Consider the following 25,894-nt stretch of genomic DNA (forward strand, 5'->3'; position numbering starts at 1 on the left):
ATTCAGCTGGAAGTAAACAAGCCAGTTCTACAAGAATGTAATGTTTCAGATGTGTTTTGAGCCACACCAATGTGTCTTTCAAATGAAAAATGTGCACTCAAACAAAAAATGCTGCTTAACCCAAAAGCAACTGATGTAAGTATTTGATGTGCATCAAAACTTCCCTTAAAATGCTTGTTGCTTCTGCTGGCTTATCCAGTCCTTTGCACATCTCTGCTGCACATTAGGGTTGGATAGAAATCCTCTCAATACCTCATATAATCTCAGTTGACTGTTTCGATCTAAAAGTTCCGTATAAGTGTCCAACAGAACAAGATAATTCTAGTTTTAGTTGTTTTTGGTAACTTAAGTCAGAGTGGAACTAGCCAAATTACTAAGTATCAACCATCAGGCACCAAGAGGAGTACATTTCTTTTTTTTGATTGGATCTAAGTCTAGTGAAATCTACCTTGATTTTATTGTTGGCAGAATAAAAATGACATATCATATTCCAAGGCATGAGTGTTGCATTGTTACAGTGATCATAACACTATTAATGAAGGAGAAAAAGGAGGGGTCAGTCACATTCTTGGTCCATTCAGTCCTCTATGTGCCTGGGGGAGGTTAGGAGTTGAGGAGGGAGATTAGGTTCCTGATGCCGGGAAAGATGAGAAAGGAGCGCCTGTGGAGACGAGTGGGTCCTGGGGTGGTGGTGGGGTGTTTCTGAGAACCTAGTTGGGAGTTTGACTTTATTACTGTACTTTCAGGCCCTCTGCACTGAGCACTGTCATTTAAATACTGCTGATCTGTCTAATTAAACTACTTTAAAATGATTTGATTTGTCATAAAAACTGTCTGCTTTGTGTTTTAAGTACAGATGATACAAGTTGACGGTACAAGCCCTTCACCTCCAGCTTAACCTCCCAAAAACTGAACTGCTTGTCTTCCCAGCCAAACCAACCATACACCACTGTATCTGCATTCAAACTGAAACCCTGTCTCTTGCTTCTTCAAAGGTAGCTAGAAACTTGGGTGTCATGATTGATGACCAACTAACCTTCAAAGATCACAGTACCTCTGTTACTCATTCATGCCGCTTTGCATTGCTAAACATAAGAAAGATCAGACCATACCTAACCCAACATGCCACCCAACTCCTGGTGCAGTGCAGGCCATGGTCATCTGCCGCCTTGACTACTGCAGTGCTCTCCTAACTGTGCTGTGAAACCTCTGCAGATGGTCCGGAACGTGGCGGCGTGTCTGGTCTTCGATCAGCCTAAAAGAACACACGTCACCCCTCTGTTCATTCAACTCCACTGGCTACCCTTAGCTGCCCGCATCAAATTCAAGTCACTGATGTTAGCCTACAAAGTGCTTAATGGAACGGCTCCCATCTACTTGAATGTTCTTGCAAAGGTTTATGTCACAACTCGGTCCCTCCGTTAATCGAAGGATTGTCGTCTGGCGGTGCCTACACCATGCCTAAGACAAACCAAACTCTTTTCATGTGTCGTTCCACGATGGCGGAATGACGTACCGAGCGCTACCAGAACAGGTATCTTCAAGAAACTCTTGAAAACCCAGCTCTTCAGAGAGCATATTCTATTCCAGCACTTACCTTGTACTTCCCTACCTACTGGGTTCCTTCTATGTAGTTTATTGTAGCTTATTGTTAGCTTTTTTTTTATATATATATAGCTTGTTATATCTTCATTTATAAGTCGCTTTGGATAAAAGCGTCTGCTAAATGCATAAACATAAACATAAGTTGCACTTGATGAGGAAAAAACCCTACAATTTGATCAGTTCAGGGGCTGAAAGATGGAAGCTTTCTTATGGCAGCTCCATTATCATGCCATGCCCTGGAGTGTCCTTAAAGCCTTAACTTCATAACAAATAACTAAATAAAACAGCTGCACAAATTGATAAACTGACTGACACGAATCAAGGGCAGAAGTATTCTTTCTAGTAGAAAAGGATGCAGAACCAAGAACATCTGACCCATAACTGTCAGCTGGAACGTAAAAGCAAAGTGGGCAGAAATCTGAGAGGAATGATTCAGCAACTGGATTGTGTTATGAGCTTGAAACATTATTGGCTGAGATTAGACAGAGCTTAAGTGAAGGGAGAGGTCCCTTCCACAGGCATGATGAACATTTTGGCAAACACAGCTCTGTATGTCTCTAGAGTCGAGCCTGAGTGAGTCCATCTTGGAGTGAAATCATGGCCACGCGTAAAACACACTTAAGCCAATACACAGGGTGCATTGCAGTGAAGTCATAAATGTTTCAACCTGCAACTAAAGAAGACATAATCGTGAAATATCCCTGCACATTCATGATTAACCTGCAGAATTTGAAACATCTGTGTCGGACCTCCAGTATGAAGTACAGTTTGACACATTCCTCATATTTGGGGTCTAACTACAACATTTTTGTCACCTTCAATGAACATATCTGCCATGTTTTTGTTCAACCTATTTCACAACATGTGAAATTAAGAACTGTTCAATGAAAACAGCTTTTATGCATTTCTTTATTATTCAGCTGAACAGTGAGCACCTGAAAGTTGTAAAATGCAACACTTGATTTACAACTTTTCGCATCAGACATCGATTTAGGAGATATCATTTAACATGGTGAACCACACCCATCGAGTCCCTTTGGAGTATTTAACTGATGTCCAGCTTAACTGTAGTCAACACCAACTTCTGAACACAATCACACAGTCAGCATTATCTTCTTCTGAAGCTGTCCAGAAATTTTCATCTGTCCTGCTTTCTGTGTCTGTGATCCCTCTGGGAGGGTGCGTCAGCGTTCTGGCCAACAAATTGCATCATCTGTGATGTCATTCTTTGGGCTCCCACTGCAGCTGCATGCACCCACACCCCTACTGAAACTAGAAACCTTAACACACATTTACATGCAAGCTTGAACGCATGTTTACACAGACAGCAAACTGTAACTGTTAACAGTAAAAATCAGAAACCATAGAGGCTGGTTTTATTCTTGCAGCAAATCATGTGAACATAGGTCTCGTTTGACTCTGTTTGGAGGCTCTTGCACTGATGCGATAGGAGGCTGCATCATTCATGAATGACTGTGTACCTTTCTCCTCATCTATTTTTACCCGTGCTGGCGCTTGCTTTTAGCTTGCCTCTCTCCTCTTTCTGGTTACCTCATCAAAGCTCAACTTCCATCTAATATTTATTCAGTTCTTCTCTGACTATCTGGAGACTCGGTTTGCTTACATGAGCTTTAGGAAGGATTTTAGACAGTTTTAACAGAAAGCACAACATTTGCTTTTGATACATTCAAACACAAAAAAAAAACTATCTCTATTTGCAATTCAAATCAAAAGTGGGATCAAAACAAAGCATCACTGATACTACTTTAAACACGTTTGTCAGGCTACAGGCTGGGGAGCGGAGTTTCACGTCAGGGCTGGCTCTCAAAATGTAAACACTCTGTTGTACCTGATAGAGTGAGATTGTGTCTGTGTGTTTGCATTTGTATCAGTCTTTTGATGTGCAGTCAGTCTTTAGTTCTTTTATGCTGTTATCAGACAGATTCCTTTTCTCTTCCTGTCTCCCACAATACATCCCTGTCTTTATCTGGCAGGACAAGCCCTAGAACAGAGCTGGAATCTGAAAGCATATTTTTCACTACTCTATCTTGTCTCTCTGATCATTGTGTATCTCCCTTCGTTTCACTCCCATGCATTCTTTCTATCAGTGGCCTTGAAGGCCTTTCACAACCTGTGATGTTTTCTGTCTTTATTCTTTCCCATTTTAATTCTTTGGTTCACTGGTTGAAGGAGAATAATGTGAATTGTGATGTAAAGGCCATACGTTTTTGAGTATCTGGGCCTTTTTGAAAGATTAATGAAAACATTAATGTATGAACTTTGGGTTCTGGGAGATTTGTTGTGGGTTTATGCCTGATTTTGAACCACTTTTTGCACAGTAGAGTAGAAATATCAAAATGCAATTCTTGAAGACTATTGTGCATTTCAAACGACACAAAGACCACATATCAAATGTTTCATTAGTACATTTTGATATATTTTCACATTCTTGCTTTAGAATTGCCACCTGAAAAGTTCAGGATCTACTTTGTTGTATTTTGAGTTTCATAATGAAACAAATGTTTTCAGTTGGCGACAGAACTGGACTGCTGGCAAGTTGGATTTTCTCCCAAACTCTTTCACTGCAGGGCCATGTTGTTGTACATGCATAATATAGTTCAGAATTCTCTTTCCTAAATAAGTAATATCTTCACTGGAAAAGATGTCTTCTGAATGGCAACGCATGTTAATCTAAGACCTTCACAGATGTGCAGGTTAGACATGATATTCGTACTAATGCATCCTCACACGTGCTTGCTGTTTAACTGTGTACTGATAACAAGGCTAATAGTCCCTCTCCTGTGAGCAGCCATGACGTTTAAGAAGAATTTCAAGTTGTTAGATCAGAGGACAGTTTTTCCCCTCGCCTCAGTCCCCCTTAAACAAGCTCTGACCCAAAGAGGGTGGCAGAATTTCTGGATGTATTTTCTGTATATGCATTTGTTTTTTCTTTGCATGGATTCGTGGATGAAGTGATTAACAGTATTCATGTTTAAGAGCCTGTGCTCTGATTTCCACAACAAATTGTGTTTTAATGCTGTGACACATACAGGCCTGAAGATTGAAGCCATTCAGTATTTTTTTTAATGGTTTTATTGAATTGCCAACTTAAACTTTTCTTATCTTTACTTATGAAAGCCTCATCCTCTCTGGAAAGTTCTTTTGTTATTCAGTTATGTTATGAATCTGTTGTCAATTATACTAGATGGTTGTGTTTTTTCACCAAGAACACAATTTTCTTTGTCTTTTGTTGTCCCTGACTCAACTTTTTCAAATGTTTTACTGGCATCAAACTCAAACGGACTATACCCATATATATACCCATAAACAACAATGATCAGATAGTTCAAATGAGATATACTGTCTTTGTATAATTTAAATCAAAGCCAATCTAGAGTTCAAATTATATACAAGTCATTGCAACCTGTAAAATAGGCTCCATTTGTGTATACACAAGTGTTCAAAGATTCAAACTTTCCCAAAATGGTAAATGTGCAAACCTTTGGTGTTCTACACCTCCGTCCTGACTATAAGACCAGAGGAGCAACTGTTTCAACAATTATATTACTTTCCACTATCTGTCCAACTTACTCACTCTACATTTCAGCTCTTAAGAGGGTATAGGATTACTCTATGAATGGACAGAATCGCTTCATTAAATAGCTTATTAAATAGGTTATTAGAGAGAGTGGTATGTGACATATCTTTGTGTTTTAAGTAGTATAGGGTTACTCCTTCCCCTGGGCCACAACATATTATGAAGTGCACAGGTTGCTTTGTGCAGGGCCCAGGTCAAGGCCTGATAAATATTTAGGGAGGGCGGAGACACCCCTGCAGCCCTCCCAGACCGAGGGAGACATGACAGAAACGGAAAAGAAAATAAACACATGGAGCTTTAAAGATAGACATATGCCGCGGGAGATGGACAGAGCAGTTTGGTAACTTTGGGCAGAAAGTAATTCTTTACTTCACTTCATTATTTTACAACATTATGTTAAAGGTCACCGATTAATCAAATATTATTTGAAAATTTCACCTTTAGAAGAGCAATGTTTAGACTGATCCACTATACTGAGAGACAATGAGGCCTAAGTCTGTGATAAAAGCTTCTGCTACAAAGACACTGCGGGGAATGTCTCATAATTATTACTGTAAACATTACAACTTTTGTCCAACCAGGCCCATTGTTTCTTATTTATCATTATAGCTGGCATGTGAGCATGTGTGAGTCTGTGTGTGGCTCCATTGTCAAAAATCCATGTAGGTGTCCTCCGAGTGTTGACAAAGGATTAGTTTAGGATCAGTGCAGGATCATGCAGAGCCACACAGACATCTGCAGACAAGGATTTCTCACACACACTGAAACACACTGAAAACTGACCCCACGCAAACAAGCTTACCTTCTGCTGCTGCTTAAGACACAGTCCAAAATCCCAGACACCAACACACAGAAACAATGTCACTACTCACCACACTGACCACAGGAACAGCTACCCAAGTCAAACACAGTAAACAAACAGCACTGACAGAACAAATACACAAACTCACACACCTTCTGCCAGCGTGTTGTCCTCCGAGTGTCCATTCAGGCTGGTCAGGCTGGAGATTTGTCCATTTTTCTCCAAAGGCTGTGAAACAGACAGAAAAAAGAGACTGAGTCAACACTTTATACATTTATTCATCTCTTTTAACCTACAAATCAATTTGCACTTACTACACAGATTTTTTTTCCCTTTAGAGAACTAGTTTGATATTTTTCGCAGATATATATATATTTCATGGCTTGGTGAAAGTTAAATGAAAAGACTGAAACCATTTCCGTGTCTTTGTTAAACACAAAGCTACGCCAACTTAGTTTAACATAAAACCGAAAGAGAAGGCAAACAGTCAGTCCTGTAGTAAGAAAAAAAGGCTTATTTTAGTTTTACTTTTGGTAAAGTTTGGAGCTGAGGACAGAATCGAAGCACAAAGACTAGAAACAGGTATCTGGGCAGAGTCCAGGCTACCAATACAGAGACTGAACAACGGAGACCTCTAAAGCTCTTCAATTTATCAAAGAGTCCAGATTATACTAAAAAAGTAGCCAAAGTGAAATACCAGTAATCAAGCCAGGCTGGCACATCAGGTGTGGGGCTTCCTTTCAACCACTAACAACCTATTTTTCACTCATGTTACAACAACATAGTTGAAAATAAAGTTGGCTAAAACTGGCTTTAACCCAAGCAGAAAACCACACTGTATTCACAGCATATTAAGCCATTAAGTTTTCATACTGCTGTAGGTAGCAAGTTGGGTAGGAATGCAATTGCCACATTACTGACATGTACCACAAGGTAGTGGCAAAGTAGCCTGGACTATTTGTCTTACCAAGAAAAAACATGGACAGCGGATGGCTCCCTGATAGCAAAGAAAATGTCTCTCTCTGACCGACGCAGTTGAATCGGGGTGAGTGTGTCTACCTAATTCAGTCACATATTCACTTAATGTGACCCAAATCTGCATTTTCTTTGGGATACTGGCCATGTCTGACCTTCACAACACTTGCAATAAACCATATCAAAGACTACTAATGACAATTGAGTCACATCTGGCATATACAACACATTCTATAACCCAAGTAAGGCCCAACTCTTAAGCCTTTTGGTCATTTCTAGCCCAGCGAGTGCTGTAACTGAGCTGTAACTGTCAAAAGAGGTGAGGTTTAGGACTAAATGTGTCTACTATCTACTCAGAATGTTGATTTTACTCTCAAGCATTCACCTATTGACTTATGCCCTTGTAAATATGTAAGAAAGAGTAAATCTGAAAAAAAAAACTTTAAATTCCTTTACTTCTAATTACACTTTTTAACAAACCATTTGTTCTTTATTTATTCTTTTCATAGAAAAACATTTTGAAATAGTTTATGCAGGTTTATTGCAATCACTTGCTGCTTTTCTTGGAAAACTTATCTGACCACCCAGAACATTTTTTAAACTTCCCAATAAAACACAAATAGCTGTTTTAACATGTGTTTGCATTCAGATCTTATAAACAAAATCTAAAACGTTCATGAGTAAGCTTTTGAGTCACTGGTACGGGAACTTCGGAGTTTCAAAACCATGCCAGACCAAATGTTTCTTTATCTCCCATTTTTGTGCTCAACCAGAGGGCCTTTTCACTTTAGCTCCACCTTTATTACGGTACTAATCTCCTCGTCTCCTATTTCTTGAAGGTCATCAAGAAAAGAATAGTCTTCATTAAAGAAGTAAACAACAAGATCAATTGTGCTCCTTCACAGCTTGTCACAACCATAAACTTTAGAACTGTTTTCAAAAACAGTAAGTAAATGCCTTTGTCTCTATCATCCATCAAGTTTTACGATTAGCTAATCAGCAAGCCAGGATGCTGGTAGATTTTTAAATGGCCCATGTGTACTTATGTTTTATTATCAGGTAGAACAATTCACTGGTTGAACAACAATCACACAAAAAACCCTAAGTCAACTTCACCTCATTAAAAAAATCTTTAATTGGTTTAGTTAGCGGATTACCTAAAAGCAGAAACAATACACCAACATCAGTATAACAGCAATAAAGAAGTAATGATTACATAGAAAATGAAAAAGCATTACACTCATTTGGAATTACTGGCAAGTGTGTTAACAAATAAACAACACACAGTCTGGATCACAGGACCTTTTATCAGTTGATCTGAGACCTGACAGACTTTTTCTGGCACAAACCAGCTTCGACTGACAGCAGGACAATAGCGGGCAGGTCTGAGCCTTTGTGTGTCCCAGCCAGGAATAAGGCAACCAGAGCCTCCCCACTGAGGTGCTAATATAACTAATGGACAAGTTAGGCTCCATTCCCAGCAGCCTAGGACAGTTTAGAAAAATGACACCATAATCTGCATACAGAAGGATAGACGGGTGAAATGAAAGATGAGGAAAAAGAAAATGGAAGCAGACTAAAAAAGGGGGGTGTAATCTCTCATCGGGCGAAGCGCTGTCTGACATGATAATGTGCTTTCTGAACAAGGAGAGCTGCAGAGGACAAGGACAAAAAGACACAGATAATGAGATTTAAAATAAAAGTTGAAATGAACCTCCACTGATCAAGCTGAAGTAAAATCCAACAGACTCTCTGCAATATTTCCGCCACCAAGGCCAAAGCTGATGTGGAGGTATGTGATCATTGCTGTTTATTTGTTAGCATGTGTCATTTCATGAAACCTAATGGAGAGTTGGAGTTTGGATCAATAAATTCTCATGCAGATTGGGATAACTTTTGGTAAAACTGTAAATTACACGTATGTACTGCATTAGTTCACTTGTTAAATTCGTTAAGGAGAGACAATATCTTAGCTGAACAAGATTTGTTGTTGGAACTAAACATTTTCATTATATTTTCACTAGTAATTATTGTCTTTAAGAATTGATTCATTGTTTAACCTATAAAAACCCTTAAAAAAGTGACAAATTGCTCATCATTATCAGATTAGACAATTCAGGATTCCTTTATTTGTGAATATCTGAATCTAACTCCTCTCGTTGACATTTGTTTACTGCAAGATCTAAAGTCAGAGAAACAAATCTCAAATATACTCTTGCACTCCATCAATACTCCAGCAACCCACCCTCCCTCTTTAATTTATTACACAGCTACATGTCAGACCAATGAGCTTAGTAGCTCAATTTTCGGAAAAACAAAATATCGGATTTGTGTTGGATTCTAATCTACCAAGCGACTTCAAGTCCAGTGAATTGTGATTGGTTGTAGATATAATCTCTCCATGCATTTAATTTCTGTACAAGGCAAACTCTCCCACCCAGCATGCTTTAATAAAGAAATGGAAAGCCATTTTGTGAAGTCATGAACTAAGTCCCTAAGTGCTCATGGTGCCGTTCTGTCATTGGTACTCATTGGTAGTCTGGCTTGATCCACCCAGGAACATAATACTTGAGTAAATACAAACCAACCCAACTGCCACACAAGTCCACAGCATGCGCAACCTGCACTGACCTGTCACATTTGTTTCCTCAAATATGTAACATGCAAGCTGCAATTTGAACCATAAGATAGTTTTGACACCCTTAACTTTGGACCCCCCATAATCAAATTAAATATCACATTTTCCACCAATGCACAACCATTCAAAGGCGCTTTCAAGCTTGTTGAATGACAGTTGTGAATATATTTAAATAGAAATGAGATATATTCAAAACAAAGAAGATCATCAATGCATCTAAAAATAATTTACATTCGTGCATGCTAAAAGATTTTTGCCCTGTTCAGGCCACAAGGACCTCTGATCAGCCATCAGCTGACCTCCAGACCTGCAGAGAACCCACCCTCCTCTTCCCATTCATGACTGGCATTCCATGCATTCCTTGTCCTCTTCACCAAAATTCCACACATCCTCTAACACCTGACTCCCCCAAATGTTCACTTCTGTCCCTGAGACCAACACCAGCTGCTTTGACAGTCAGCCCATTATCGTTATTTACTTTGAACTTCATGGGGTAAATTGAGTGGCTCCTTATACAGTTTGTGAGCCATCACAATATATGGCTTTTGGTTGACTGTAACCATAATATTTACGTGCTATTGCTTAATTCTAACCACGTGTGAATTTCTACTCTCACCATAACAACACCACTGCTGGCATGAGCAGATATTTAAGAAAGTTTTCATTGGATGTAATATAAAAAACAGGCCAGTGCTGTTCTTGTGGCATCTTTTTGCATATGCATCAACAAATGTAGGTGCTCGTGAATTTTGGGAGGGCATTCACTTTATTGCTCTTTACAGTAGATTTAATATCTTTAAATTCTTTAAATTATGTGCAGGTGTTTTGCCACAGTTTGAGCTAAAAGATAAGACAATACATCATAAAAATAAGCATTCAGTATAAAAAACTTGTGTTGTCTTTAAAGGGAAGCTTCTTAATTCATTCATTCACTTGTGTTGTTTTTAAAGGGAAGCTTCTTAATTCATTTGTGTTGTTTTTAAAGGGAAGCGGATACCACCATGGTAAACCAGAGCCATTAACCAAACTGTCACAGGATGAGTGAATTATGGGTAATGTAGATGGTAGGTTTTGTCAAATACAGATTAATTTGCAAAAAAAAAATTGATATCATGGGTTTATTCTGGCATTAACATATTGATATTCTATGCCTAGGTCTGGTCTTGTGAACAGTTTTCTCTTGTCATATCGGTACCATAGTATATGATGGACAGGATCTCTTTCACTGCGGTCTTATTGATAAAATGTAGATTGCCTCAAATTTGACAGTCTCTATAGGGTGGATCATATTTGCAATAGCAAGAGATCAGGTAAAGAATTAGGGTCAAGAATCAAATTTTTCAGCACATATAGAGAAGACTGCGAGTGAAGGATGCCTTGGTATTATGAGAATTTGACTCTCTGTTTATCGTTGTAGTAAACTGAGACTGAACAGACCCTAAAACCGATAGGTACTGTGATGCCTGGGAAACTTTGAATTCCTTTTATATGTGCTCAGACTGAAAATATTCAAGTTTCACTGCCAGTTGTGCATTTTTTTTGTGTCTGTCTGGTCAGCATGGTCTGCCACAAAGACCTAAACACAGACTTCCTCCTGCAAAAGTGCAGAAAGAAACAGTCACAATACAAAACATCTGCCTGAGAAAACAACAGCATGGACAAAATAGATGGTTTTCTTGTGCCTGGTTGTCTGTGAAATGTGATCAGATTTAATTTAGGCTCCTAGAAAACATTTCTGCTTCTATGAATAGCTTTAATTGGTTCTGCTGTCTATAATGGTGAAAGACAGACTTGAAATGGCACTGAAAGCCTTTTATCCCTTTAGAATGGTCTAAATATGACAAAATTATCATCAGATTTTAAGGCAAAGTCCAAACATAAGATTTAAAAAATAAATTTAAACAAATGAGACAAACATATTATGCTTGGTTATTCATCCATTGAAGAAAATTATTCAACATTACCCATCTGTGATGGGCAAAAGTATATGCCTTTAAGCAGCTTGTGTGATGCTGGCAGTAGAAGTAGTGAAAGATACATTAAAAATATAAATGTTTTAGGTCACGTTTCTACAATAATACATACAAATCTAAAGAGGTCACACATTTTCAAGCACAAAGAGAAACATTTATACTATTTATTTACCGCATTCATGCAGGTTTGTAGCAAATTGGGTTTGTTTTTACTCAGTAAATGAAGCAACAGGGACCAAGTGTCAGTATGGACTCCCTGCCTCACTAGTAGCCTTTTTCAGCTGTTAGCATTTGTTCTGGTTTCATCTTGATTCATCGAAAGACGCTAAATTCAAACAAAGAAATATCTAATATTTTCCTTTCCCTGTCCACAGCTTCTTTAACTTAAGTGTTTAGATATCTATTAAGTGTTCAGTGCTCTCAGGCAGTAGGTCTGCGTGGCATTCTTTGTACATGCTTAGTCACCATTCAGACTTCCAAAATTGTCTACTTTGTATGCTCCAACATGTAAAATTAAAGTGGGCGGTTAGACTGAGAGGCAGAAAGACAAAGGTAGACCTCCATGTTGTCCAAAAACAATTCAAAATGGTTGGACTATGATTTTCTCTTTAGTTTTGTGTGCAGATGCTATGTAAGCTGACCAATCGCAGCCAAGCATTTCAGACCGAAGCTGCAGCTGAGTTACAGGGAACATTAACTGAAATGCTCCCCTAAGAGTGCGACACCCATTTCAAGAAACCAATACGTCGTCAGATGTAGCAGAGGCCTTTTACCTAAACAGATGTCTTTTTGTGATTGTTTTCCAGAAAACTGGAGAAATGTAAGGAGATGAAAACATTGTGTTTGGGTTGATTTTAAAGTGTGGGTCCAAGAAACTTCAGTTTGTAGGGCCTGTCACTTTGTATTTTTCCCTCAGGACATCCTATCCCTTTGTGTGTTACCTTGAAATAACTTTTTGTGGAGAATTAGTGATAAATAAATGCCAACTGATCTGTTGTGCATGTGTTTTCCCTTGCCACTGCAGATCCCCATCCAATTAATGCACCTCTAAGTGACATTTCACAAAAACACTTATCATAAGCTTATAAACATAAAGTGTGTCTGTTTTTTGAGGATTTATGTCTTCGGTACAGCAATAAATATGCTCAGAGGATAAACATATTGTCCTTTATGATCATAAAATGGAGCATGTAGTCGGGGAGAAAAATAGAGCAAAATAAGATGAAAATAGGGGGACTGCATTTGTACACTTTTCAACTGTGTTACTATATTCAATTTGATATTGAATTTAAGAAAGCCAGCAGCATATCAGACATGTTCATAAGGTGTCCTTTGGTGTTTCTACTGTGACACACAAACCATGGACATATTAAACTTCGCAATACTATAAAGTTTTTACTGATGAAGGTTCACATTGGAAGGCTGGTTTATGATCTTTCCCAGGAGCCAGGTCTCTTGGCTGGTAGTAAGCACATTCGGATTTCCACTGATTCACTTCAAATGTAGAAGAGCTCAAATGTGTCTTTAGTGCATCATCATTGTCAAATAAATACTTCAAAATGTGCTTGTTTTGTGTATGCTTAAGGCTTCAGATAATTCCTTTCCATCTCTTGTAGATTTAGAGGGACCTAAAATTTAAGGATCAGAAATGTTCTCCTTTGCCATCTCCCTGTGATTTCCTCTCTTGACTAACTTCACTCTCATTTTAATCCCTAATTTATCTCTCAGTCTTATTGTGCCTTATCTGCCTCTTTCATTTACTTCCACTTTACTTTGCTCCAGGAGAGAGACAACCTGCTGTTTTAAATCACTCCACAAAGGCCAGCAGAGGAGATTTATATCCTGCAAACCAAACACAAAGCACAGGAGGAGTTAGCTAATGAGAAAGAGGGTGACAGCTGGCAAATTACCTCTTAAACCCAGAGCTTTGTTTTCATAGTATTCAGGGTTAAATGCAGCATGCAAACAAGGTCCGGTGAACTTTATCTAAATCTTGCTGACTCAAATAAAACAAAACTGTGCTCTCTGTTCTTCATGTGTATGAAAACAGCAGAACTATTGGGTTATCTAGTTTGCACTTGATGTCGTTTCTTCTCTTATTTTGTGTCTCTGTGGTGATTGATGCATCATTATCACAATGTGTTTAAAGGTCTTAGTCTTTAAGGACAGGTTTGTTTTATATGGAAATATTGGAAAAAAGTAACTTTTATTGGTTTTGGAGACGTGTAAATGTTTGTAGAAATAGCAGATGTCAGATGCGTTTAGCTAATATTTTCCATCTCACCAAAAACATGCAATAAATGTCCATCATCACACAGCACACAGGAACAATGAAGTGGAAAGAGCATTTAGAGGTTTACTCTATCTGGCAGATGTGGTCATTTTATCAGGAGGGTATATTGGTGTTGCTGAAAATGCAAAAGTAGGAAAACTTATCCTTTTAATGCCCTAACCTTTTAGTCTTGCACAAATATCATGTTCTCCAGCTGTCTTTGTGAATGATTGTGATGTAGTTCAGTAACACTAGCTGTCACGTAAGGGTTATTCTCAGATGGACATGTGCACATTCGAGCAAGCAGGAGATAACATGCTTGAAAACTTTCAGCGGGGGTCATACGTTTTTCATGACAGTTAACCTCTGACCTCTGAATTGTGGATAGAGTTTGAGGGCAGACGAAAGGAAGATGACACCATTGGAGGAGAAGGTCTGGGAAAACTGAGAGAGGAAAGATATGGACAGAGGAATTTAAGTCTCCTCTTTTTTTCATCAGAGGGCAATTAGCAACACCATTAGGTCTTAAAAATGCTCCAGTTCTTCTTTCTATCATTAACACAAATGCCTGATATTGAAACAAACCTCAAAAGGCATTCGCCACAGTCGTTCTCCCGTAGAGTGGCAGCTGTCGACATCATTAGTAACACAGCATTACTAAATGGATGAGTTTAAATCAAATGCCAAAGCCACAGAAACAGGCTTCTTCACCACTGACTTGGTTGTCCTGCCACTCGCACTGTGACCACACCAAAAATGTGGCTTTTTTGGCCTTTATGCTACCACAGTTAATAGGATAAACATTAGTGTTATAACCTTTGAACTTGCGTGTTCAAACCAACAAACTGCTGACTGACTTTCTGTTGGCACCATTTCAGCGCTGGCAGCATGTGATTTGAAAACATTGCAGACCACATGTGGTGTTGAAGAGACTATACCCATTTTAGTCATTTCTATGTCGGAAATGCCACTTTTCTAGGAAATATGACAGTTACATGACATGGCCGCGTGCCAACAGAAAACAAAGGTCAAGAAAAAATATACTTTTTTAAAATTTAGAAGGTTTCCATCATGTCTACACGTCATGCCTGACTGGTCTCCCCTCCTCTTCCCTTCATGTCTCTTCACCCTGCCAGCCCTCAGTCTATTATCCCTGACCCTAACATTCAGTACATACCAAAGATCAAAGCCTGACAAGACCCCTGAAGAACACTCTCACTGTTTCCACAATCCATTAAGTCTGCTCAGGTGCTCAAACTGAGAGTACCTGAGCTTGTGTGTGTGTGTCTCCACTGTTTTGGGAAATTTAAATCGAACTAAAGAAACACAAAATTAATCTTAAATGATCTCTCCTTTAATCTCCTTTAATTTCTTTTTGACCAGTCGTATCCAACCATTGCAGACTTATAATAAAACAGAAAGTTGTCTTTTTCCTTCTCCATTTCATTGCAGTTATCTCATCCATTTCTATAAGAGCAGATTTGCCACTTTGATTTTATTTATGGTGGCTCTTAGGAAGGAAGGCCTCCATGGCAATAAATCTGTCAACTTTTAACAGGGAAATAGGCTATATATGGAAAACCTCTGCTCCTTGTGTTTGTGGGAGTGTTTTTATGCCCTAAGGTGTGGCTCCCTGCTCTTCTTCTAGCTTATTTCTGATGGTCACAGTCTGGCTGAAAGTTAGGTTCAGTACAGTAAAATTCAGGACTGGACTACAAAAACTCAACAGTATGATGCCTTTGAAACATTTTGTAGTTTTTCCGTCTTTATAATATTCTTTCCATTTTACTAGTATTGTTATGGGGTAAGCTCAGCATCTCAGTGAGATAATTTCAGGTTCACCTCAGCGTTTTCAGTCTCACAAAGCTGGTTCACTTGTTACTGGGGTGTATCGCCATGGCGACTTATGTTACGATTTTCACCTCAAGGCCACTGTACTCTGGTGAACAGAAGGCTCTGAAGGAAATTAGATTTCTATCCACCTGGTAATTGTTTAGACATTTCTTTCAAAACTATCCAGATCAGTGTCATTGCAGTGGGAGAGGACAACTTTTGCATCAGTTTCTCTGATGCCACATTTACCAGGCAACAATACAAGGTTTCAGCAGGAGCCAGCAAATTTAGCAAGAGAAGCTGAACAGCATGTTTCTATTAGGCTTGCAGTATGCACTGAAAGTCTCAGTCATGCAGAGCATTGCTCAAAGCAAACTGCCGGTGGTCAGCAGCAACCAAGTGAATAACTTCCACTATACTTTTAAAACTTGAATAAGACGTACAGATGTGTGCACATATGCAATTACACTTTCTAATTGTGCCTAATTTGAAGGAGCGCTAAATACCAAAAAATACTTAATGTAATATGCACTTTTATGATGCATATGTAATCCATCAGGTCTCAGGCCTGAAAACCCCATTGGTCCTTCTGTGTGACAGTCAGCTGTATTTAATTTCCAGTTCACATACATGACGTGAGAAGAGAACCTGAGGGACATTAAATTAGATGAATTAAACAAGAGATGGATAAAATAAGCAGCAGGGCCTAACTCTTTGTATCACTGTGAACGTTTGTGTGTGAGGGCAACTCAGACAGAGGAGAAAGAGTAAAACGAATGTAAACCAAACTACTGGGTGACCGTAAAGCTGCACATACCTGTTGCCATTTTAGGACACCAGATGAAACCTGGTTGTCCTTCTCTACCTACATCAGTGCTCCACTAACCCTTTTAACCCGAAGTCTCTATACCTCCCACAATTTGTCTGTTTTTCATCACCCCCACCCCTTCATCTGTGCGGCTGCCACACTTGAACAGCAAACTGAGCCAAACAACAACAACAGCCTGCACTAAAGACCCCCCAGGACACAGTCATAATCAGGCCACACTGGCCAGTGTTTGACCCCAGGGGGCTGCCTCTCTAAATGGTTGAAATAACAAATCTAGTTTCTTTGCTGACTCTCAAGTCATGAATCTCTAAATATCTCTGAGCTCTGATAAGCATCTAAGCTCCAGAGTCATACGTGAAAGTTGAAGGAGAGCAGGGGAGAGAGCGTCTGGAATGCACACAGACACCATAAACATGGTTTTAATTATTGAGACACTTACACCAGACTTTGTTATTTTATGGCTTCGGGCCTCAAATTACTCTTAAATGATTTCCCAGTTAATATCTGCACGTTTGATCCAAGTTTTGGAACAAAAACAACATTTAGGGTCAACTATGTCACTGAAGAACCATATGATCTTTAACTAAACCTTTGGAGGAGGGTTTCCAGTGTCACATATTTTTGGATATCGTGTATCACTGAGAGGATACACGTGTCTTCAGAAGTGAGGTATACTGGTGTATGGAAATTTGTGAACTCTCCAATTTCTTATTATTTCTGCAAAAGGACAACCAAGAACAACATCAGCTCTTCACATAAGTCCTAAAAGTAACTAAAGAAAACCTAATTAAACAATTAACAAGATACTGCACTTATCTATCCCTTAATCTTTTGAGTAGAATGATCCCTTATGACATATCTGTGAACGGCAAAAGTTTTGTTTGTCTAACTTTTGTTGTCAATATCTGGTGTGACCCTCTTTTGCAGCAATAAAAGCAACTAAATAGCTTTATTACCTCTTAATCAGCCCAGCACATCAGCTTGTAGGAATTTTAGCCCATTTCATCGTAAAAAACAGCCTCAGCTCTGGGATGTTGGTGGATTTCCTAATATCACCTGCTTACTTTAAGTCATTGAAGAAGTTTTTATCGGGTTTGGGCCGATAAAAACTCCGGTGCTGCTGCATGATCCACTTCATGCTAAGATTCAGTATTTTCCTGTACAACTCACTGGTATATTTCATTGGTCATTGTTCCATATGTGATGACAAAAAGGCCCAGCTAAGATGTAGCAAAACAGGCCCAAACAATGATACATCCATGACCATGTATCACAGATGGGATAAAGTTCTTGTTCTAAACTTAAAACACAGCAGTTCTAAATTAAACCAAATTTCCACTCTGGTCTCATCCACCCACTAAACATTTGGCCTACTGTGCTCTGGCTTATTCATATGATCTTTAGGTAACTATAAATTAGTAACATTGGGTTTTTTGAAGAGGATTGGCTTCCTACTTGTAACTCGATCATACTCACAACTGTTTGTCAGTGTTTCCCTGATGGTGTGAGAATTGACATTAGAAAATGTATGAGAGATCTACAGATTATCATAAATTACTCTGGGTTATTTTGTGAGCTCAAGGACCACTTAATCTTGAAGACAGCTTTGTTGGTTGATCAGGAAGGTAATAATGGTCTTCTATTTCCTCCATTTGCTACAGTGTGTCTGACAATGGATTTCTATGATATTTAATGGTTCTTCATGAGTTGGGATGAAGTAATGACTGGAAATTATCAGCCAAAGATTAGGGAAATGACTATGTCCCAAGTTTGTAATGGAACTATATCCCACTGAGGACTAAACATCTGTACATGAGATGCTCACACTTCCAGGTGAGCTATGAAAAAACACAACAAACTTTTGTTGTCTAATCAGAGATAAAACTCCTTTGCTTGTGCCATGACACACTTCCATTAACATGTTATAAAGCTTTGATTCTTCCATGTCCATTTATCAACTATGACTCCCACTCACAGCTGATTGTCGTGCAGTTGATTGAGAGCACCTGCCTTAAATTTAACCTTCATACACACTCATATTAAGAGCTGTTCCAATATAAATTTTCCCCACACATCTACTGAGGCCAAAACCCTTTATGGAAATTATATTATTACAATATCTATGAAAAGTTTTACAAAATTGTATTGCTTTCAGGTTAATTCACCTTTGTTTTTCTATTTTTTGGGAACTGAATCAGACTCAAAATAGCAAGAAAATATATGTGTATGATCAATACAGTATGATTATTTAATTCTTTTGATATCATGATGACCATCAGTACCAGTAAATGGCAACACCCTTTCTCACACATATGGAATACTGGATCCTTTCCATCAAATAATGAATGCATATGAAAGTTTATCAGTGTTTTATTTGCTCAAATTATGTTTCTGTAACTGCTTTCAAGAAATCTGATGGTGTTTTAGGACAAAATTATGCAGAAATCTTTCCAGCCCCGGTGGACATTAAAATATTCTAATAGCATTTGAAGCACAACACAACTAGTGCTTGGCCTGTCGGTTCAGACCACCCAAGAGAAAGACACTGCAAAGACCAAGTAAAATATAGTTTTAAAAGATTCCAGCAGTTCATCACAAGGAATCCCATATTACTCGATATATTGCAAACACAGAACAAAATACCGGACTTTTAAACCATGCCTGACATTTCTGCTTGGATAGACTGTTTCCATATTGAAGATTTCATACAAATGTCTTAACAGAAATGCAAACGTGTGTCAAATATTTCAGGAAATTAAGACACAGAATATCACATGGGCTCCATTTCATGTGACTGGATGGCTAATTTCTGTCAATCACTGAAATAACCCTTTAGTTATTGTGTATCCTTTCTTGAAAACATTACAATATGACCACTTTGTGCAACTCTGTCACAAAACAGTTTGGATTTAACATTTGTGATCTGAATCAACACACAAACTAACCTGAAGATTGTGTCAAAATTTGCTTTCATCCTAATGTCCAGACATATCAAAGTTTTTATAGAGATGGCAGTTTAAGAGCCAGAAAAGAAAGACAAAAAACACTTCAAGGCAACTGAAGTCAGTTGATCTTATTACATATTTGAGGCAGTCATTTGATCCTTATTATAAAAATATTGGTTGGTGCAGGTCAGGGCAGATATTGACCCATCAATTAGACAAAGGAAATTCGAAAGAAATCTTGGTCATGTTTTTTTCCACATGTCGCTGGGTGCTGTTTGACTTTAACGCAGTTAAAAGAGGCATGTGAAAGAAATCATCTTTGAGAAGTGTCTTGTTTTCTTGCCAGAATATAATCAACCTCTCAGTACTGTTCTCGTCTCATTACTTTGATTCTTCTGTCACACTTCTCACGTCAAGAAAGCCATGACCTGCAGTTATTTGGTGAAAAAAAACCAAAACACTTCCATTTGCCTCAAATAAGTGAGCAGTGACCACCTAATTCACTGAGCTGTATCTTTCTAATTATCCTGATACAGCAGTGGGCGTCATAAGACACCACTTAAGAGTCCAAATACAGCCGTGTGAGAAGAAGCGAGCAAAGTTGTGCAGTTATTTCTCAAAATGTCACTTTGGAAGAAGCTCTGCCTCAAACATATGATAACAGAAACACTGCTGTGTTTATGGATTTGATTTGTTTTCTGGGTTTTGTATAATCACTGACTTAAATCAGGTTTTATTCTTTTATTATTCTTTATTTGTCTTTTAGTTACTCTCATGGTTTGTCTTCGTTGTTATTGCCTCTGTTCAGTTTCCCTGTTCTGGTCATTAGCTCCACTGCCACACCTGTGTTCAATGTTCCCAGCTGCACTCATTAACCAATCACTTTCCCCACAGTATTTAGTCTCCCTGGATTTTCACAGTCTTTGTTAGAGCTTCACCTTCACAACTCCTCGGTTTGCTGCTCAGGGCGCTCATGTTCAGGTTAATAGTCAGGGTTTTGTTTTTCAGTTTAGTGTTATGGTTTTCTGGCTTTGCAACGCTTTTTGTTGTAGTTTTAAAATGAATCAAGTTCAGTTCTTCCACAACCTCCTGCCCATCCATGTCTGCATTTGGGTCTTCTCATCATCTCCACTCATCCTGACAAACACAAGGCTTTGGTAGAAATCATAGCTCTGAAAAAGTAAACACCTCTGTCAGTATCTCATCATCTTTACGAGAGCTAAAGACGATAAATTTCTATTTATCTACTTTATATAAGTTATAATCGGAACTCAAACTGAAGGAAAAGAGCACAAAGCAAAAGTACGGGTACCCTGCACCACTGCTTCTTGGAAACAGCCCCTTTGATACTTTTTACAGCCCGTTGAGATTCTTTCTGGTCTTATAAGATGGATTTTTTTTATCTTTCTTCCTGTGAGGAACATATAGTTCAAGGGGCCAATCTAGCATGAACTTAAACACTGAAGTATGTAAAGATCTTTTTAATCATTTGTAGGCTGGTGGACTGTAAGGACCATGTCGAAACTTCACCTTGTGTTTCTTGAGGTAGTCCATTGTGGAATTTGTGTTTTAAATCATTATCCTGAAGTAGAATCCTCAACTTTTTATGCAATCGATGTGATATTTACTCTCAGATTGTGCAGGTATTTAGCTGAATTGGGTTTTCCTTCCACTGATGAAATCTTTTGCACCACTGGCTGCAACACAAGCCCAAAGCATCCACCCTTTAACAGCTGAAGAGGAAAGTTTCGACTTTTTTTGCTCAAATTTATCCTTGTTCACTATTTCATATCAAACTTAATTTAGTGACTCACACAGAATATTACTCTACTTGCTCAGTTTAATGTAATATTATGACAATAGCTGACTATTACACATGTAAACCTCATCAGAATTGTTCAGAAGTTCAATGTTTCATTAGACGAGGACTGTGATATATCAGTTGTGTGTTAATACAGTCAATAGACTTTAGATGTGCAGAATAGACTGGCTACAGTGCCCCACATGAGTCCAACCAAAATAGCTCTTTCGCTGAGGCTGTGAGTCACCATTTGCCCTTCAAATGCACCAACTCCCCCCACAGAGACACACCTTTACAAAAACACACACACACACACATACATACACACAGACACATCATGACATCACACATCCTCCACTGTGCTCCCCAAGTGAAGCAGTTGGTGCTGCATTAGGACCAAAGCTGATGAAAAATGGATGAGCTAAAAAGAGGAACGGAGAGGGTGGCAGCAAGAGCAATGAAAAAGAGCAACGAAAAGTGGGATAAGGAAAGATTTTACTTTACACAGAGCTCTCACACAGAGTTTGGGATTAAGCTCTCAAGCTGACAACAGATATTGTCTCCAGGAAGAAAAGACAGCATTGTTTGTTGAAATTCCTAAAATGAAATGGATTACATTTTACAGACAATCGGTCCTGAAAACAAAATCTATGTTTCTCCTTTAGTCCCATTGTGAATCCTCTCAAGTCTAGTTTTACTGACAACACTGCAGATGGTTTTGGGGTATAAAGCTGAAACTGCATGGTGTCTGTGACAGGACTATAAATGCTAAGACTATAGCAAACGCACCCGCGGCTCACCTAAATAAGATGGAGAAATAAGGTGCATTTCCTCACTCAGTGACACAGATTGCAGGTGCAGGGAGAGATAAAACTGTTGTGTCAAGGTAGGAAAGAACTGAGAGATTTTATGAACAGGTGCTGAATTGGGAATGATAAACATCGAGGAAAGTTTAAACATTTTATATGAATCTCAAAGAGGCCCAACAGCCTTGTTTCATGCACAAAGAACTGTCACCTCCCGGTGTCCTGTAGCTAATCTAGTTAAATCATTCTCTTTGAGGGGTGAACAAGATGATTACTCTATAATCAGATTGTGTGCTTGATCACAATCCTACAAAACAAGGTCACATGTCCTCTTAAATTCAAAAAGCTGTTTAGCAGAGGTGATCCATCCTTGCTCAAGGCCAATGTCAAACAATCTTTTTTGAAGCAAGGACATTCCAGTCTTAGCTTTAATGCTTTAATGATTGACTGGTGCATATGAGCTCTAACAGCTCCTGTGGCACTTGAACAAAACAAGCTTGGCTGGCCAGAGGGAGGATATTCAATTTTATCAGCACAAGACTACAATCTTCTGAGGAAAACCCCTTCAAACCTTAAGGAAACATTCCTACGGGTGTTTAGTTATGTGTGTTTGTGCAAGCAAAAAGAGAAGAGGAAAAGGTTTTAACTTCTGAATTAGATATAAGACATTTTCCAATTTTGGGTCATGCAATTCCAAATTATGCATCAGTAAAAGTAGGAAACATGGCAAACATATCTGTACTTAAAAAGGTCCAGCTCTCGTTCCACCAACCATTTTGCCACCTTTTAATGTCTTTTCTAAAGTTTCCCTCAGGTGAAAATAACATTTTCAAATTTGTGTTTTTATTAATGTTTCAAGACATATTCTGTTCAAAAGAAGCTGCTAAAACCATGACTGAACATTTCCAACTCGCTGTTGTACTGAGCTGACAGTTTCAAAATCACACTTTCAGCCCATCAGAGTTAGCCCTGTGCCCAAAATGTGTACGCTGACACTGACCTGAAGCAGGGTTTACGCAGCATTATCAACAAATTATTAGCTGTCTGCCAACATAGTTGAGCCAAGAGTTGACAAAGGTGAGTTTATGAAATTCATTCATTTTTGCAGTGCACTCCAATGCAAGTCATTTTCACACAACCAGAGCCCTGAAACATTCACTCAAGACTTCTTTTTGCGGAGATCTTTGAATGCAGCTGTGATTCTGAAGCAGAATTGTCTGCCAGTATGCATGCTGCTGCTGCGTCATACTTTCTTCTGCTATCTCAACAATATTGTGGATGCATTCAAGTGCACGTGGCTTGTGTCCTCACGTCGGTGGGTAGGAGGGTTGACACTTGATTGGTCTAACAGTAACTGTGGGGAAAGTTAGGACCCAATTATCCGCGCATTCTCCAGAACTCTCCAACCTCTAAACTAAACTCTAAAGCCTAAACTACCATAATGGCTGTTTGTCCCTGGACTCCAAGACTACCTTTCAGATCTATGTAGGCCTATCCATCCAGCCATTTGTTGTCTCCTGGCTTCCTCTTTATTAGAGTCACTCGTTGGCAAATTAATATAATTCTCTGGCATTTGCTAAAACTACTCTCATTTTCTAAAGCTTGGTTGTTGCATCCACATTAGATTAATACATAGTCAGCAGCCATGTTTCCAGGGCTGTAGCTTCCCCAACTCCCTAGAAACAACAATACATCTCTGCGAGATGTAGACCACAAGAACTGCGACTGGGCCTCTTAGCGTGTTGTGTAAACACATTGCTTTGCACAAAGATGGTGCTTCAGTTAGGTAATAGGCTGTAATTGTATCAGACTGGCTCATAATTATGACAAAGTCAACAGTATTCTGTCAAGCTATGTCTATGTTTGGCTATGTCGCTTTCTTCTGTCAACTCATGTAGAGATTTGATTTATTTACAGTTTGCATACACCATCCCATCCCACATCTCCCCTCTATTCAGTGTTGCAGTGATTACAGTAAAAGTGACAGCTGTTCATGTACTCATAGATGTAGAGTAGCATCTGCTAACTTGCCTTTTTTAGCTTCTGCATGAGGCTTTCAAATGAACTCAATACAATGAAATAGAAACCCCTCCACCAACTGGCGTATTGTTCTAATTGCAAACGCATTATGATACTCTCCTTTAAATGCTCATAATGGTGTAGGCTCAGAGTTGATTGAACACACACGACACACATTAAGCGTAACACCTCAACAAAATATGTTGAGGTATATTAATAGAAAAATAACAAGATCATCTAAAAGGTATCTGCCTATAATCCTACTGTTACTTTTTGTGGCCAAAAAATGATAGAATTGTAGGCTTGGGGCAGTAAAATGATTGAGTTTTACTAGTAAAGTAAGCATTGTGGTGCAGTGCAAACGTTCCTCTTTCATCTTCCTGTCCACACACACATTTATATTGCAGAGTTGTGGTGAAAACATACATATAGATCAGTAGATTCATTATTTGATCGGACTTTTTGAGTAAAAGTGAGGGACAGAGAAGGCAGAGGAACAAAGCAGTTCTAGTTTTTCACATCCTCAGAGACACATGTCTGTTTTTACTGTAATGGAGCTGGCAGTTAATCTGAGAGATGAAAGATAGGAAGCTGGCAGGAGGACAGGCTGATTAGCAGAGAGCCACTTCCTGTTTCTCTTCAACAAGAAAGAAAAAATCCCCACTTGATTGAAAATTTGATTGGTTTCCAGAAAACTATATAATCACTGTTGTGTATTCCAGCTGCCTGCTGTAGCTTACAGCTTAGAGTGGTCGTAATTGATCTGATTAATACTATTTAGTGATAGATGTTAAGAAATGTGAGCTTTACTGTGTACACAAACATCTAAGTGCTCGCAGCATGCACACTGACATAACAGCTTGAGAGAAACCTCTGTGAGGCTTCAATTTCAATTTCGATTTTCAAGTTTTTCATGACTGTGCATGTCAAAAACACACAGTTAATTTGTTTTGCTGGGTGGAGAGCAATCTGTACTCGGCTGCAAATCCCACGTCACTGATGAAGTAGCCTTCGTCATCAGACTTTCTGTTCTAACTCGACCAATTCAATTACTTAAATTCTTGAGTTGTGATGCCACTAAGATTTCGGCCAACACCACTTCAGAATCCCTGAGCTAGCAGAAGTGGTGAGAGCTGAAATGTAAGTTTTACAGAACTTTTCCGAATATAAGTAGTTATAGAGGAGTTACAGCATGAGTTTCTGTGTAGCGTTTAGCTTGCTTTAGCTTACGGGACATAATGGGCTGAAGTTGTAACACTATAAATAAATGAACAAATATCAAACATAAGTTTTTGTTGCATTTCAGAAGCCTTCCTGGAAATCTGTTTGCATGAGAAATGCAGGACTGTATCACGTTTTTGTGCAAAAGCAGCAACTCCTGTTTTCTCGCTTGATTTGCAGGATGGGCAGATGAAAAATCAGTGGCCATAGCTGGTAACTGCACGGTGGAAGGTAAACATATTTATACTTTTTTTTCACTTCTCAGACTTGCAATCAGTTTGTTTGCCATGTGATACAGTGGCTCCCATACCTTCACTTTCAACACTCACACTTTCTACTGCTCTGAGTTTGCCCTTTTTTCTTTACCTGAGCCAATTTTCACTCAACCTCTGTCATCAGTGTCCTTTTAAAATCAGGCAGCAGAGAGGACGGGGGGAACAATCGGCTGATTCATCTGCCTTTGTGTCACGCTGGCGGGCCCCTCCATAACTCTCTCTTTCTGTCTCGGCTCTTTTTCTCTCGTCTCCCTGGGCTCTACAGCCGTCCCCTCTTTCCTCGCCCACCCAAAACATTGCTC

General features: G+C 38.9%; 1 protein-coding gene across 2 annotated transcripts in view; it reads right to left on the reverse strand.

Moving 5' to 3' along the window:
• Positions 1-25,894, reverse strand: part of akap12b (A kinase (PRKA) anchor protein 12b) — a 48,668-nt gene that overhangs the window by 15,626 nt on the left and 7,148 nt on the right. For both annotated transcript variants that reach the window (XM_072361718.1, XM_072361717.1), the window contains exon 2: positions 6,158-6,233. In XM_072361718.1, coding sequence (XP_072217819.1) covers positions 6,158-6,233 — 76 coding nt within the window. The remainder of the gene's footprint in view (positions 1-6,157; positions 6,234-25,894) is intronic.

The sequence above is a fragment of the Leuresthes tenuis genome, unplaced genomic scaffold, assembly GCF_036924035.1.
Source record: "Leuresthes tenuis unplaced genomic scaffold, fLeuTen1.0.hap1 SCAF_13, whole genome shotgun sequence".
Taxonomy (NCBI): domain Eukaryota; kingdom Metazoa; phylum Chordata; class Actinopteri; order Atheriniformes; family Atherinopsidae; genus Leuresthes; species Leuresthes tenuis.